At 40.0% G+C, this 16,529-nt stretch overlaps 2 protein-coding genes across 2 annotated transcripts in view; both read right to left on the bottom strand.

Annotated features, from left to right (window-relative positions):
• Nucleotides 1-6,346, bottom strand: part of CFAP52 (cilia and flagella associated protein 52) — a 33,518-nt gene extending 27,172 nt beyond the window's left edge. The window contains exon 1 of the mRNA XM_075216958.1: nt 6,206-6,346. Within this exon, the coding sequence (XP_075073059.1) occupies nt 6,206-6,269 (64 nt within the window). The 5' untranslated portion in view covers nt 6,270-6,346. The remainder of the gene's footprint in view (nt 1-6,205) is intronic.
• A 1,183-nt stretch (nt 6,347-7,529) lies between these two features.
• Nucleotides 7,530-16,529, bottom strand: part of LOC142161388 (TBC1 domain family member 24-like) — a 33,570-nt gene continuing 24,570 nt past the window's right edge. Inside the window, exons 6-7 of the mRNA XM_075216957.1 lie at nt 13,564-13,879; nt 7,530-9,527 (exon numbers count right to left, since the gene is read on the bottom strand). Coding sequence (XP_075073058.1) covers nt 9,382-9,527; nt 13,564-13,879 — 462 coding nt within the window. The 3' untranslated portion in view covers nt 7,530-9,381. The remainder of the gene's footprint in view (nt 9,528-13,563; nt 13,880-16,529) is intronic.

The following is a 16,529-nucleotide window of genomic DNA, read 5'->3' as shown; positions in this document are numbered from 1 at the left end:
TGGAACATTCTTAAAAAGAAACAACGCACCAGAGAGCTCAGCAACACCAAAAGACGGAAAACAACTGTGGTGGATGACAGAATAATTTTTTCCCTGGTGAAGAAAAACCCCTTCACAACAGTTGGCCAAATCAAGAACACTCTCCAGGAGGTAGGTGTATATGTGTCAAAGTCAACAATCAAGAGAAGACTTCCCAATAGTGAATATAGAGGGTTCACCACAAGATGTAAACCATTTGTGAGCCACAAAAACAGGAAGACCAGATTAGAGTTTGGCAAACAACATCTAAAAAAGCCATTACAGTTCTGGAACAACATCCTATGGACAGATGAGACAAAGATCAACTTGTACCAGAGTGATGGGAAGAGAAGAGTATGGAGAAGGAAAGAAACTGCTCATGATCCAAAACATACCACCTCATCAGTGAAGCATGGTGTTGGTAGTGTCATGGTGTGGGCATGTATGGCTGCCAATGGAACTGGTTCCCTTGTATTTATTGAACTGCTGACAAAAGCAGCAGGATGAATTCTGAAGTGTTTTGGGCAATATTATCTGCTCATATTCAGTCAAATGCTTCAGAACTCATTGGACGGCGCTTCACAGTGCAGATGGACAATGACCCGAAGCATACTGCAAAAGCAACCAAAGAGTTTTTTAAGGCTAACAAGTGGAATGTTATGCAATGGCCAAGTCAATCATCTGACCTGAATCCGATTGAGCATGCATTTCACTTGATGAAGACAAAACTGAAGGGAAAATGCCTCAAGAACTAGCAGGAACTGAAGAGATTTGCAGTAGAGGCCTGGCAGAGCATCACCAGGGATGAAACCCAGCGTCTGGTGATGTCTATGCGTTGCAGACTTCAGGCTGTAATTGCCTGCAAAGGATTTGCAACAAAGTATTAAAAAGTGAAAGTTTGATGTAGGATTGTTTAGTTTGTCCCATTACTTTTGGTCCCTTAAAAAGTGGGAGGCACATATAGAAACTGTTGTAATTCCTACACTGTTCACCTGATTTGGATGTAAATTCCCTCAAATTAAAGCTGAAAGTCTGCAGTTAAAGCACATCTTGTTTGTTTCATTTCAAATCCATTGTGGTGGTGTATAGAGCCCAAAATGTGAGAATTGTGTCGATGTCCCAATATTTATGGACTTGACTGTATATGAGCCTCATTAATGCCTTTCTTCACGTATAAACCTCATACATGTGTCTTCAGGTGTACAGACATAATAGAGGTTTAAACCTAAAGGATGTGTTCTTCAAATGTATAAAACTCATATGTGTATATCTTACCGACCACGCTAGAAGTTATAATGTTCTATGGATGTGCAGACATTCCTAAATCTGATGGGTTTCTTCTCCAGCTTCACTGACAACTCTGACTTTATTATTCAGATGCATGTACTTCCCGAAACCTCATATATATGTTACAAGGGTGAGTAAATCTTCTAGGGCCTGATTCATTAAGGAACTTAGGCAAGAAATTGAGTGAGTTTTCTTACTTAAGTTTTCTGGACAAAACCATGTTGCAATGCAAAGGGTGCAAATTAGTTTTCTATTTTGCACACAAGTTAATTACTGTCTGTTTTTTCATGTAGCACACAAATATCAACTTTAAATGTCAGTGTACAAATAAGCTATCAAGTATTTGTGTGCTACATGACCCTGAGCTGTTCCCTTGCCTGCACCCATACCGCAGCAGGGCAGCTTCTCCACTTGGCATTTGCTGCTATCCAAATTCTCCACCCCACACAGAGCTATTATTAGTAAAGTGTAACTGTATAAAAAGTATCAATACTGACAAATGTAATAACATAGGGAACAGTAAGGCCAATTACATACTTGCAAATACTCCCTACCTTTCAGACACACCAACTACAGACTATGAAAGTCTCCTCTAACACCCTCAAGTCCAGAAAAGCAGTGGCAGCTTGGTAGCACTTTACCAACCCTTCAACCCTGCTGCACATAACACTGTACATTTCCTCCCTTACATGCATAGGTTTATGCAAGGTACAAAAGATCAGAATATACTGCTGGATGGACACTCAATTGCCCTTAAGGATTTCACTGATCACTAATAATGAATATGTTGTTTTTTTAAGTGAAGTTTAAAATAAAGCGTTTTACTCCATGCTGAATGCCTGGAAAGGATTTTTCATTGCTGTTTGGAACACATTTGAATCAGCAGCATTTAGCTCCTACAACCTTGATTTAGCCTGGAGCTCAGAACATCACAGCTAGAGATCTATCCTCAGGTGAGCTCCACTAGAACATCAAAGCTAGAGATCTATCCTCAGGTGAGATCCACTAGAACATCACAGCTAGAGATCTATCCTCAGGTGAGCCCCACTAGAACATCACAGCTAGAGATCTATCCTCAGGTGAGCCCCACTAGAACATCACAGCTAGAGATCTATCCTCAGATGAGCCCCACTAGAACATCACAGCTAGAGATCTATCCTCAGGTGAGCCCCACTAGAACATCACAGCTAGAGATCTATCCTCAGGTGAGCTCCACTAGAACATCACAGCTAGAGATCTATCCTCAGGTGAGCCCCATTAGAACATCACAGCTAGAGATCTATCCTCAGGTGAGCCCCACTAGAACATCACAGCTAGAGATCTATCCTCAGGTAAGCCCCACTAGAACATCACAGCTAGAGATCTATCCTCAGGTGAGCCCCACTAGAACATCACAGCTAGAGATCTATCCTCAGGTGAGCCCCACTAGAACATCACAGCTAGAGATCTATCCTCAGGTAAGCCCCACTAGAACATCACAGCTAGAGATCTATCCTCAGGTGAGCCCCATTAGAACATCACAGCTAGAGATCTATCCTCAGGTGAGCCCCACTAGAACATCACAGCTAGAGATCTATCCTCAGGTGAGCACCACTAGAACATCACAGCTAGAGATCTATCCTCAGGTGAGCCCCATTAGAACATCACAGCTAGAGATCTATCCTCAGGTGAGCCCCACTAGAACATCACAGCTAGAGATCTATCCTCAGGTGAGCACCACTAGAACATCACAGCTAGAGATCTATCCTCAGGTGAGCCCCACTTTAGTTTCTGGGACTGTGTTTTGCGGGTATAGGATTATACATGCTGATCATTGTGGTGACATCATATGCCGGTCATCTATATGGATGTAACCCATACTTGCCAACTCTCCCGGAAAGTCCAGGAAACTCCCCAAACTGTAGAAGAATCCCAGGACTCCCGGAAGAGTATGGCAATTTCATATATATGTTCCACTTCGTAGTGCTGGACACACCCTTGAGGAAAGCATGACACACCCCTTTTAGCTGTAAATTGCATCTCCCTGAAATTATTTTTAAAAAGTTGACAAGTATGGTGTAGCAAGTTAGTCTGTGATTGGATGGTGATATTATAGTGTGAGTACAGTGCAGTATATTTAGCAAATTAGTATGTGATTAGGTGGTGATGTCAAAAGTGAACGCAGTACAGTTACACAACCTATGTAGCAAGTTAGTGTGTGATTGAATCACAGTGACAGGCTATGAGATGAATGCTGGTATTTACCATTTTGCCTCATTTTTCTTTTTTCAGGCTGCTATAGTGATTGATGATTCTGGACTACGATAACAGTCACATTGTACAGGATGTAATGAGCAGAGAGGGTTTGGATTGTCCTTCTTTTGAAAAGGAGATAACTGTTTGTACTTTTCTGCCTGTATAAAAAGTTCAAACTGTTGCTCTGATGTCATAATGTGGTACAAATGATTCATCACAAGAGCAATATGCAGCCTCTCTATGGACACAATTTAGGCCTATAAAAACTATCATGATCCTACCCTGCTGCACTTTTGGTGGTCCTACACTAAGATAAAGGAAAACCCAGAAAACGTTGCCAGCTAGGTAGCATTAAGAAGTAGCTGGGTGGGGGCAGTTGTAATACTTTGCAATAATATTGAAAAATGTTGGAAGTTATTCCCCACACCTGCCAGGACTGCTCAGACTGGTGGTCAGTGGTCTAACACACACTGCTGGCTGAAATGCTCACATAGTGCCTGTTAAAGCAGGAGAGACAATGGTTTATCTATTATAAGCCGGGTGGCAAGTAAAATCAGCTGGTTTGAGCACCCGAGAACTTGGGAGAACACTGATCCCCATTATTTTCACTTCTCCCCAGACCTACTCCTGACACACCAGGACCCATACAAAAACTAATCAAACACATTTTAAATGCTGCAAAATGCCTGATAGAAGCATACTGAAAAGACTCCTCCACCCCTTCTATTTCTATAACTATTATTAGCATCTAGTCTACACACAGATTAGAATAAAATCTAAATAATACGCCAACGAACTTCCACACTATATGGACTCCTTGGACAAACTATAATGAAGCTGAACCCCCACCATCTACCGTTTAACATTCCTCAAATACCTCTGTCCTAACCCTTGAGCTCCCACGGTGTCTTGGGATCCTTCCACTAATTTTTTCGCAATCATTCATATTATAGTTTACCAGTTAAGAACATAACTCACAAATCATATCAAACTTGAAGGATTACTTGACTATCAGTAGTAAACCCCTAACCTCTTTCCCTTCCACCTCTCTCTCACTATCCCCGTTTGTCTCCCCATAAAAATGTCATAACGTTCAATGCACACCACATTAGATGTTCACCAATAATTAAAATCAATTTTTTACTATTTAACATTGTTCCCTGAAAACATTGCACTGTATGTATTATTCAATGAATGACTTGCACTGTTACATTTTTCCCTATGAAATATATGGATAAAAATAATAAATAAAATGACTACATTTAAAAAAAATAAAAAATCTATCATGTTGCTCACAATTAATAAAGGTCCACAAGGCTGTAAGTCAAGTAATTTTATACTAGGCACAACATTTTGTAATACATCCGCATAATAAACAAAATTAGAAATTTTCTATTGAAGTTCCTGTAAAAAATATTTGCAGGATTGGCGGCCAAAACCGAACACACTCATCTCATTGCCATAAGCAATGCAGTGAACATTGAGAACACCCTGCCATTGAGAATGGGAGATAATACATCTATTACCGACCACACAGAAAATAAATTATTATGTTGGCTTGCATATTGGATAAGAGGAACATAATGTTTTTGTGATGTTTTAAAAATAGCTGGATAGAACGTTTGAACAATAAGTATATCCTGTAGTTTCTAACTGGAACTAAATTGGATGCTTTTGAATGCTGTATCTGTGTTTACCGTATAAAATTGGCTCAGTGGCATTCCGTGGCTTTAACACTACTGCTTGTTATCTTAACTATTGTATAAGTGATTGGCAGTATCATCTACCATTTTACAATAAGTGCAGCAGCTGGATCCGGGCACATGTTATTTAAATTAAAAGCAGCTTTTGTAGCGCTTGGGGTACTACTGGGTGTGTGGGGAAAAAAACAATGTTAAAATAAAAAAACAATACAGTTTTATGCTTTTATATGGTCACTCCTGTGTGACTAGTATTCTTTTAATTTGAAGTAGTAGGGGTTAAATTATGATTATTTCTTATAAAACATAGGTGTTTCTAGTTGACATAATTATTTCTACAGATGCTAACATTTATTAAGTGCACTTACTACATTTATTAACATCGCTTGTGTATAATACTTATGCAATAGTAAAGGTCACCCATTCAGACGCAGAAAAAGAACGCGTATTTAAAAATGTATCCCCTACAGTTTACTGCCCCTCGAAATTTCCCTCAGTATTACTGCCACAGTGCCATAAGTAAAAATAAAAAGCCATGTACATTTTTTTTCAGCACAATGAAACTAAAAGTGTTTCTATATTATAATACTAAGTACACCTCTACAATGTAGTGTAATGCCGTCCAAATGGTAACCTGACGGCCAGATGTTATAATAAATTTAGGAACTAAAGGGTAATTTTTGAGGGAAGGATAGTGGAGAAGTAAATACATATTACTCTAAAAAAAGAGAGGAAAAAGAAATTTGAGTCCAAACAACAGATTGCTGAAATGTATAATTATACTTTTTGGTTAATGAGTTATTTTTGAGCAGTGTTGCATTAGAAATGTACCTTAGAAGAGTTAATATATAGCTCTATGTGGTTTATTAGAGATTGGATGTACAGCTCTTGTACTTGTTGCATATAGACCATAACTTGAAGCATGGAAAATATGCAGCCTATATTCCTTCCCCAACCCCTCTCACCGTTAAATCCGATGACAGCCTCTAATTCCAGCTGCATTTCGTCGTCCTGGGTGTGGGATGCCATGTTGCCCTGTGTTGCTATCTCTATACTGCTTTACTGTGCACCTTCCCTCGTCTCCCAGCAACCGACTCTCTGCTATGTTTACCTGTTGCTATAGATACGGCGCCAGTCACGTGACGCATGCGTCTTCAGAGTCGCTGCTCAAGTTTCAGCTAGCACGCATGCGCGAGATACAGTATTAAACCCCATGCCTATCAGCTGCTCATATTCCACTTGTTTATGGATTACTATAAATATGAACGCTTTACAACCACACAATTTCTACAACAATAACAAAGCTTGAATTCACTAATGTGTGCAATTTATTGTGTAGTCAAGAATCAAAGTATACATTTATTCATAATAAATACATAGACTGTATTTTGATGATGGTTTGCACAACATTTATAAAAACAAAAAAACATTTTTTTTTAGCATTTTATCTATACAGGTTAACAGAAACTAAAATAGCATATAAAGTAAATGCATTGTGTTAATAACCTATTGCTCTTGGTTTTGCCATGGGAACTGAGTATTGTTCAACAGAAAAGGTAATAAATTAATGTTAAATCACAGTGGTAAGTGGATGCTTAATAAATTGGCCACCGCTTAAATTTGATCTATCATCCCACACGTTTTGGGGAATTCACTAATATTTAGCCTATGAATTCACAAGGAACTAATGACATCACTGTGCAGCATGTCTCAGTGATGTCACTAGTTACTACTAGATTCATAGGCTGTGTTCTCATAAATATTGGTTCAGCCCCTAAAATGTCCTCCTCTTTGACACGTAGGTGACAGGTTTGCTTTAAGTTTGCTATTACAATGTTTATAGATCTAGGCATATGGTCATACATTTAGGATCCAGACAAGTATTTATCTCTAGAGCTGTAGACAGATTTAAATAAAGAATAACAGTAGATATATACTTTAAGTACATGTAAGATTTGATCCCAGTTCTGAATGCATATATATTATATGTCCATGTATTAATGCAAATATACAGTTTTCAGTAAGCATAAAGCATACCTCCCTAGTTTTACTATTTGTTAGAAAATTAATTTACTTTTTTTAGTAGAAAAATCTCTGCATAAGACCCAGTAAAAGCGAACCAGCTTTCAGGATACTCATCCGTGTCTGGCTGTGCTCATTTCTGGGTACCCGAACATCATAGATGTTTTCTCACTGAGGAGTGCGTTCCTGTGGCACTCCACAGCACAACATGGGGAACCCAATCAATTTATTGTAAAAAAATAACTTGATGTTTCTATGATAAACAAGTGATGTTATTATTATTTTATTTGTTAACATTCATTATCCTTTATTTATATAGGTACAGCACACTCCGTAGAGCTTTAAAATTGGGACAAACAGAGTAATATTAATACAATATTGGGTATGAACAGACAGAGAAAGAGGTAAGAGAGATCTGCGGGACATGAGTCTCTCTGTTACATTTTGCAGGCTGATTGCAGTGAGAAAAACTATTTAGGTTGGCACTGTGAACCAGTCACACAGGTATGTTGATTTGAGTGTCACGTGGTTGTTTGAGCATAGAAAGAGAATCAGCATAAATTGTGAACCAAGTTGAGGGATGGTAATTGTGTAACTAATATCTGTATAACAGTGAGTTCTGTTGTCATCCCTTATAATCAGAGTCTTCAAATGTTATAATTTCAATGTTCATTATGAGAACTTGATTTGAAATAATGCTCCATACTGTAAATTATTATGATATTAGAGGTCATCTATGTATTTAATGGAGTATATTTATTTTTTAATGGGAGTTCTTGTCTGTTATGAGTGAGATACATTTTTCGCTAATGGTGTGTTGCCAATAGGCCTCCAAGATTTACCATTACACAAACACAATTTATAGTAATACCATCAATGCTAACAAACACAAGTACATACAACAGTGCTTTACAGTATACACAACTGTGCAAACTGCAGAATTTATAATAACCAGTCAGACATCAGTCACTATGGGTTTCGGCACAGTTGTGCTATCTGTGCCTTAAAATGGACCCATCACCTACACACAGTGTAGGCAGACATTTTATGGGTTGAACCAACATTCAGCCTTTCTAATCAGTAAGAACTTGTTATTTTACTGAGGCATGTGGCACTTTAGGACTCGTGACTCAGTGATGTCCATAGTTCCTAGTGAATACATAGGCTGAGTATTGGCTCTGCCCACAAAATGGCTGCCTTTATTGTATGTAGGTTACAGGTTAACTTTTATTCTGTTATTGGTTTTTTTTTAGGCATTAGCTCAATTTTTATTTAAAAAAATTGGCACAAATATTCTCCTATTTTGAATGTCTGTCATTTTTTAATATGATTGTTGAAATGTGTAAGATTAAGGCAACTTCCACTCGTCATCTTTATATAAGTGCACATATGTAATGTGGAGTTAAAAAGGTACTGGTTAAACAGCACAGGAGGTCAATTCTGAAATGCAAAACAGTCAGGGTGTAACATAAAATCAGCTTTGGTACCACCGTATGCTCCAAAATAGCAAGTACACCTACAGTTCTTCCAAAGTGCATGGGTTGGAGTAACAAGTTTGCAGTGTTTGCGTACAATCAGATGTTTGCACCCTACCTGATCCCACCCATTTTCCTAGTGGGGCCTAGATGATGCGATTTATCGTGAATCATGAACCGCATCCGGGGGGGCGCTACTAAAAGTTGGCAAGTATAATTTTAGGGGTGATCCTTGCTGTGTGAGGGGGGGGGGGGCACATAGACATTTCCATCCTTCAAAATGACTTTAATTTTGAACCAGCGGATCGCTGACAATAATGTAATAAAAAATTTCACACATACAAAAGTGCTACATGTAATTATAACAGTCCCATCATTCACATGATTAATTTAAGATATATATGAGGCTAAACTACACATTGGATGTTGGACTTTGATGTGACACTTAGACTTTTGCACAGTGCATCTCTTCAGATTTTTACACCTCTCCACACACCAAGGTGCTTTAGATAGAGAGTAGGTGAGCACCTTGAAGTGCGCTGGGCAGACCATCTAGATGCAACGGTACTAAGCCACGGAGTTTTGTTGTCTGCATCCAGCGAACTTTGTTAATGACCTCCACAATAATTTATTGCTCTGTTGATTCAGGAATTTTGGCAGCCCCAGACCTCCATGTGCTGTATATGAAAGTTTTCTTCACAGAGTGGGGGGTTGTCAAATGTTTCACAATGTTCTGTCCTGCCGATATTAAGGTCAGCATCAATGTTCAAGGCTTGTCCGCCTCCTCCACCTGAAATGACATATCACGTAACCCCTTAGAGATGTCTTAATGTGAATTGACACTGCAAATGAAACTAAAATTTTAACACAAGGAGAGATTTAGAAGTCTATTTATCAAAGGGTGAAAAGCCCTATGGCCTGCATAAAATAGGTTACCGGCGATAGAGCTTCACCCTATCCATCAAGAGGTCATTGCTGGCGATAGCACTGCTAAGATTTGCTAGCGATAGCATGGACAAGACTAACAAGGTTTATGGGAAACTACCCTTTAAGCTCCCGTGGATCTTGATGAATTCTGATCAGTTCTTGGTCTTAACATGATTGAGATCCTGTACTGGCATGACTTAGATCTCCATTTGGAAATCCCAACAGCCTTGTAAGGAGAGAGAGGTGGCAGAGGCCTCGCTCCAACAAGTCTTCTGTGAATCCTGATCAACACCAAGGGCTAGATTTACTAAGCTGCGGGTTTGAAAAAGCAGGGATGTTGCCTATAGCAACCAATCAGATTCTAGCTGTCATTCTGTAGAAGGTACTAAATAAATGAAAGCTAGAATCTGATTGGTTGCTATAGGCAACATCTCCACTTTTTCAAACCCGCAGCTTAGTAAATCTAGCCCCAAGACACTGCTGCTACCCAAGAGAGGAAATCACAGTTTGTTGGCTGTAGACCGTAACTGTTTACCTTCAGAGTTTACCTGCCAGGTCCCTGTGGCAGTCCTGCAGTTTTCCTACTTGCAAACACCCAATGCACCTTTCCCTTGGAAAACGTCTTTGTTGGCCAAATTCTATTGAAACTGGAAGCAAACATTGCTGGACTTATGCAGTTGATATTTGGATTTGCTTTCTACTATTATCGCCCACAGGGTGCTATCATATAACGCATATGCCTTGTTGTTTATTTGGTAACTGTCTGATAACTGAAGCGTTTAGTTGCCATATTTACTGAATCCACATTCCAAATATACTGATTTGGGGGCTACAGATTGGGACGCTTCACATTCAGAGATTATATTCCAGACCCACATTGCCATCTTTTTTTAAAATCGGACAAGGTCCAATGTGCCCCTCATCAGGAAAATCTTTTACATCTTTATAGTTGAGATTTTGCTATGCACCACTGTGTCTCTACCACTTTGTAAGCAGGTTTATATAGCCTGCTGTTTGTATAGTAATTGCCAGTTAGATGTTAGATTTCGTTGCCATATTTACATATTTCATAACTACTGTCTTTCGATTAGTATATGTTTATTTGATTTTAAAAGGTTAACGGAGACATTTCCCCCCCAGTTTGCCCTCAGCGCTTCTCCATTCTGTTGAATGGTGACTGCTCCCAAAAACGATCTGAAGTGAAAAGCAGTCATTTTCATCAGTCATCAGTGCGATGGGACTTTAATAAATTTGCGTTGGACACTTTCTGGACCAAATTACACGGTAAGTGCACGATATTGCAATACCGTTTTTTCTTAAATATGCCCCTATAGGTGTTGCTATACTATTTGCCAAATGTTTGCCTGTGTCAGAAGTGGAGGCACATCGATTGGAGGAGGGGAGGCGTCTTCTTGTAAAATGCAGGATATTTAAATAAAGTTTCAATGTTGTCAATATTTACGCACCTAGTCTAGGTCAACCAGCTTTCTTTAATGGATATGGATGACATCACTTCTGCAGCAGGCGAAAATTACGATACTTTTCGTGACACCTGGTTTAAATTCTGCACTCTACAGTACTCATCTCTCTCCTCCCAACAGTTTTCTCTCTTTGAACGCTTTTACCCAAGATGTATTAAACTTAATTCTTCCTCGCTTGTTTTGTCCTCCTTGTTTGCCATCCAGTCCCGTTTACTTTCTTACCCAGTTGTTTTGTGAGGTCTATGACAGTGTTGATAATGTTTTGTATTTTAGTGGGCTCAATAGCAACTGTATTTTGCGCTCTGAATTCTGAATATCCCATACATGTGTTTGCTATTACTGTATACACTGTTTTGCTTTGAAAACCAATAAAGAAAGTTTACACAAGTAACCTGTGAGAAAGTACTGACCACACACACAAGCGCAGTGAATGTTGGATGCATAGTACATACCAGCACGTCTTTCCAGTTTTCGTGTTTGGCGCTGACTTTCAGTGCTGGTTAAGCACTGTATGCAGCTCAGACTGAACGTACCATGGATGTAGGGAAAATGCTGTGGTGTACGAAGCCTTAGATGTAATTATTTCATTGGCTAACTTGATTTAAACCACATTGTCACAGATTTTTTTCATCATCTTAACTAGACTGTTTTCCAGGGAAATAGAAAATGCCGTAAAAACACACATTCGTTTCACAGTTTTGTAGCCCCTCCCAATGACCCTAAACAAAAAAACACTTGAAACTTGGTAACTGAGAAATCACCAGAGCAAATAAAGCATGCACATATGGTTGTGTGCATTGTGCGTTTTACAAATTGGAAGTCATTTACAAGTAACGTGCAGAAATGCAAATATGTAGTAATCCATAGCATCCAATCAGACACTGGTTTTGACTGTCATACTGGCACTAGATTGATCGAACTTAGCGGCTGATTGGTTGGTAAGAGTTACTGTAAATATCCATAATTTTAATAAATCATTGTATATACCATTATATATATATATTTTTTTTTTTACATACATACATTTCAGAACTTGGGAGACAGACTCAAAAGGCAAAGTAGAGAAAGAATAAGCCTGCCTTCGGTATATCCCATATCATATATGGTACCAACTGCATGACAATAAGCCTAAACCTGGTATATCCCATATTATATATGGTACCAACTGCATGACAATAATCCTACGCTTGGTATATCCCATAGTGTATATGGTACCAGCTGCGTGGCAATATAAATGAAGTGTTAAGGATAAGCGTTGACAACAACTGTCTTTCAAAAGACATAAGTGTGTTGCATTATTTTATCAATATTCTTTGTATATAGAAAATACCCGATCTAATTTGTAAAGTTAGGGTCCAAAAACCAAAGCAAAAAATAATACAAGAAAAATACCCCAAAAGTGGATAAAACATAGTCAACTGTACAAACGGGGCCACAACTATTTAGGGAAATAGACTCCCAAATTGTAGGTTATGCCCCTAATCCACCCAGGCATTACATTTTCTGCCAAAACTATGCCTTTAGGTCACAACATGCCCTAATTACAAGGCCACACCCTTTTTGTCTCAGAAGTAATTACTATCAGTGGCGAACTATCACGGATTCAGGGGGTGTGATCACTACAGGGTGAGGAGGCCATGCTGGGTCGCCCTTCCAGTTCAAGGCCCTAGCTCCGCCACTGATGCATCCGCATCCTGCCAAGGCTGGCGGGTGGCCTCTTCTGTCTGGTGTATGACCACACATGTTCAGTACAACTCTTTTGAGAGCAGGGCTGAGGGCAAAGTTGGGCATCATAGCAAAATTTGGGTTGGGGCCCGACGATGCTGCTCTAGCCTCCCCCAACCCTACCTCCATCCACTCTGCACTATTCCGCTCCTGTTTACTATTCCTCTAAAAACATGCTGTTAGGGAGAGTATGGCAATGCCATGTACAGTGCATGGCAGCTCTCCGAGTCAATGATTTACCCACTCAGCTCAAACCCCAGAGGGTGCTATTTACATTGCAATTAGAAGAGGCTTATTTGTTTATTGTCCTTTTGGGATAGCTGAAAGACCTCCTTAACATTCATCAATGGTTCAGTGAGATGGATACAAGTATACTAAAGCTAGTTGGCTAATCTATTATGACCAATAAACAGTCAAAGCCATTAAATGCTGCTTTATGTTGGCTGTAGAACAGCACTTTTCTTTCAGGTAGCACTGTTCACAACTAGTAATACAGTATGACTTACAGCAGAAGGGGTATATCATTGACTGATGTGATCAGACTAATTAGACAAAAGTAGTAATAGTAGAGATTCTCAAATGGTAGAAGTATCCCTTACTTTTATACTAAGCATATCAACTTCATATGTGTCAAATGTCCCAGTTTTGAAACACTGGTTCCTGATGGTATTTCCGATGTTCTGTGTGTCTTACCTATTATAAAGCCGTGGTTGGTTCCAGACATGAACATAGAGGCGGCTTTAGAGGGCAGCTGGAAGTGGCGCACGGAGAGGAACGGAGATAAGCGGCTTGGGTTTGCTTCCACTGGGACAGTCAGAAAGTTTGAGAACTGAGAAGGGCTGCTGGGAGCTGAAGACAAGGTAGGGGTTGATGGGTGCTGAGGAACCGGTGAGAGGCGGGCACCATAAGAGTAAGAACGGGGTCTTGAGCGTGGGGAAGGTGGAGCCGCCTTCACCATTTCTGGTTTCTTCACCACAACCCATTCGTACCTCTCCATTTCTGGACGTAGCTGCAGAGACACAAAAGCTACAGATTGGACGGTATTGTTGATGCAATGATATTAGATACCCTCTAGTAAGTGGAACAGGGATATCAGAGTAAATGAAGTTAGTAAAATAATTAATTAGGAAATAGTTACCTTTAGTATAATATGCCTATTCTGCAGGCTAGGTTATTATGGTTGGTTATACCTTCTGATGTTACTAAAGGTGTTCAGCGGTGTTAATGTGGATGTTAAGCCACAATGCTTTGTAACTTAAACAGGTTGCTGTTTATTTAAAGATGATCATAACAGATGAATGCAGTTACTCACAGTTGCTTGTAGTACAGCAGTAACAACAGTTGCAGCAATCAGGCAATATAGATATACAATACACACTTGTAAATATGCTGGTGGTGATGCACTCTTAAGATATGATGTGATGCAGGATTAACACACTGCACATCCGTGCAGCAGCTTAAATTGTGGCACAGACTCTCCTATTATGTTGTAGGGACAGTAGGAAGCCTTCGGTGACCATATGAGGGCTTATGGGAACTTATATATTATGGTCCACGCAGCTAACTCTGCTGCGACTTGTATGTGCGGCGCGAAAAGCCGGACTTCCGGTTTCAGAGGTCTGGACATGCGCAGTAGCGCAAATCGGACATTGGAGTCCTGCCACACTTCCCGTTTCCTCCTAGACCACCAGGGAAAGTAACGGTTGCCATAGCACCCACGGAAGATGGAGCGAAAGCGCTCCTACACACCATCAATTATAACTTGTAGTGTATGTAACACATAGGAACCAGCTATGTAGGTGCTGAGATAAAGGACATGTCTATGCATGGTAGTTTTTAGTCAATAAGGGGAGGTGTAACTTGATTACTGCCAATCATTTTTAAAAGTTGGCTACTATAGTAACAATAATATTTATATTTTGCAAGGGCAACTGTGCATACTCTGGTTCAAAAGCATATAATAAGCCGCTGATTGTCATCTCTGTTATATACTAATATTTTCCTCTGAAGAGTGGTTTTGCCAACAGAAAAATACTGTCTGAGGATACAGAAATAGATTTTATTGGGAACAGTTTGCTGTAAATCTCAGTTTGAATTCCAGTGATTGCAACTCCACTGGGCAGGAAACTGTACTTCAATCAGTCTGTTAATATTGCTGCAGAAACCTGGATGTGCCTTAAGACAAAAGTAAATAAAATAACAGAAAACATAGTTTCAGCTATACATTGGCACACAGCAATTAAATTGCAGCTATATGGTTATTATTTAGTAAGTATGATTTGTTTGAGTATATATATCTAACAAAAATAAGATAGCTGGGTAGGGGCATGGTCTCCTCTATCTACAGCTTAATTCTCAATGCACTTTTACCTCCGGGCGGTAGGCATGAGAGGGAGTGGGAGAGGGATCTGGGCCCCCCCCCAGAGGAGGACTATTGGGAAATCATAAGGGATCAGGTCGCCACTAGCTCTATTTCCACTTTGGTGAAGGAGAACGCATATAAAGTATATTATAGGTGGTACTACACACCTGACAAACTCACTAAAATGTTCCCCTCTAGTTCTCCATTATGTTGGCGGGGTTGTGGCCAGATGGGTTCCTTTTTTCATATTTGGTGGTCCTGCCCTAAAATATCCTCCTTTTGGGATCGAGTTAGGGCCCTCCTCTCCTCCCTTCTTCCATGCCCTGTCCGGAAAGACCCATGGTCTTTTCTTCTCTGTTACCCTCTGATTGATGATGATAGAGAGTCTGCGAAATTGGCTTCCCATGTCCTGGCGGCCGCGCGATGCCTGGTAGCCAAGTCTTGGAAGCAAGTTGAACCCCCCACTATGGCGGCCCTGCGATCCTATATCTGGTTTATTGCCCGGATGGAACAGATTACATACCACCTGCATGATAAGGATGATAATTCCACCAGATTTGGGCTCCGTGGCTTTATCTATAAACCCCATACCTCTTGTACCAACTCCTTCCTCCTATGTTCATAGGTGGCCTGACTCTTGATTCTCAATGCTGTTTCCCTTTCCAGAGAATTTAAGTAATAATCTCCTCTGAAGCTTTTATTGCCCCTCTTTTATTTATTTGTTCCTCTTCTTAGGAAGGGAAAAATAAGAGTAAGGAATTGTATGGAAAGCAGGAAGAGTGTTCTCTTTTTCTCTCAGTCTCGGTGGCGACCAGTGTCCTCCCTCCCCCCCCCCCCCCCACATTATATTGTTATAAAATGTTATAGCTTCTTGAGCTTTCTGGGTAACAATTGTATACTTACCTGTCTGTTTATTGACAAACTTTGGGGGCCAAAACAGCATGGCAGAGTGTAAAGGGGGGCCAGGAGAAGGGGGGGGGGGTAAAAGCAGCAGGGAGAGCGCAGTGTGATCATAAGGAGGCACATCATGGTGATGAAGGAGCACAGTAATGTGTGTGTGATGCACAGCGGCTTGTGGCAATGTAATGTGTGTGTGGTAGGTGGTGGCTAAATAATGGGTGCTATTTTGTTTGTAGGATGAAGGTGGGGCAATTTAATTTTATAGTGGGGACTATTAATATAAGATGGGTGGTTTGGGTGCTATTAATTGAATGTGGGGCTGAGTTTGAGGAGCATGAGGTCTATTTATTAAATGTGAATGTGAATTATATAATGGCAGTGACGGTTGCGGGAAATA

This window comes from Mixophyes fleayi, chromosome 6 (genome assembly GCF_038048845.1).
Source record: "Mixophyes fleayi isolate aMixFle1 chromosome 6, aMixFle1.hap1, whole genome shotgun sequence".
Taxonomy (NCBI): Eukaryota; Metazoa; Chordata; class Amphibia; order Anura; family Limnodynastidae; genus Mixophyes; species Mixophyes fleayi.
The sequence above is the reverse complement of the archived record's forward strand: the minus strand, read 5'-3'. Positions and strand labels throughout refer to the sequence as shown.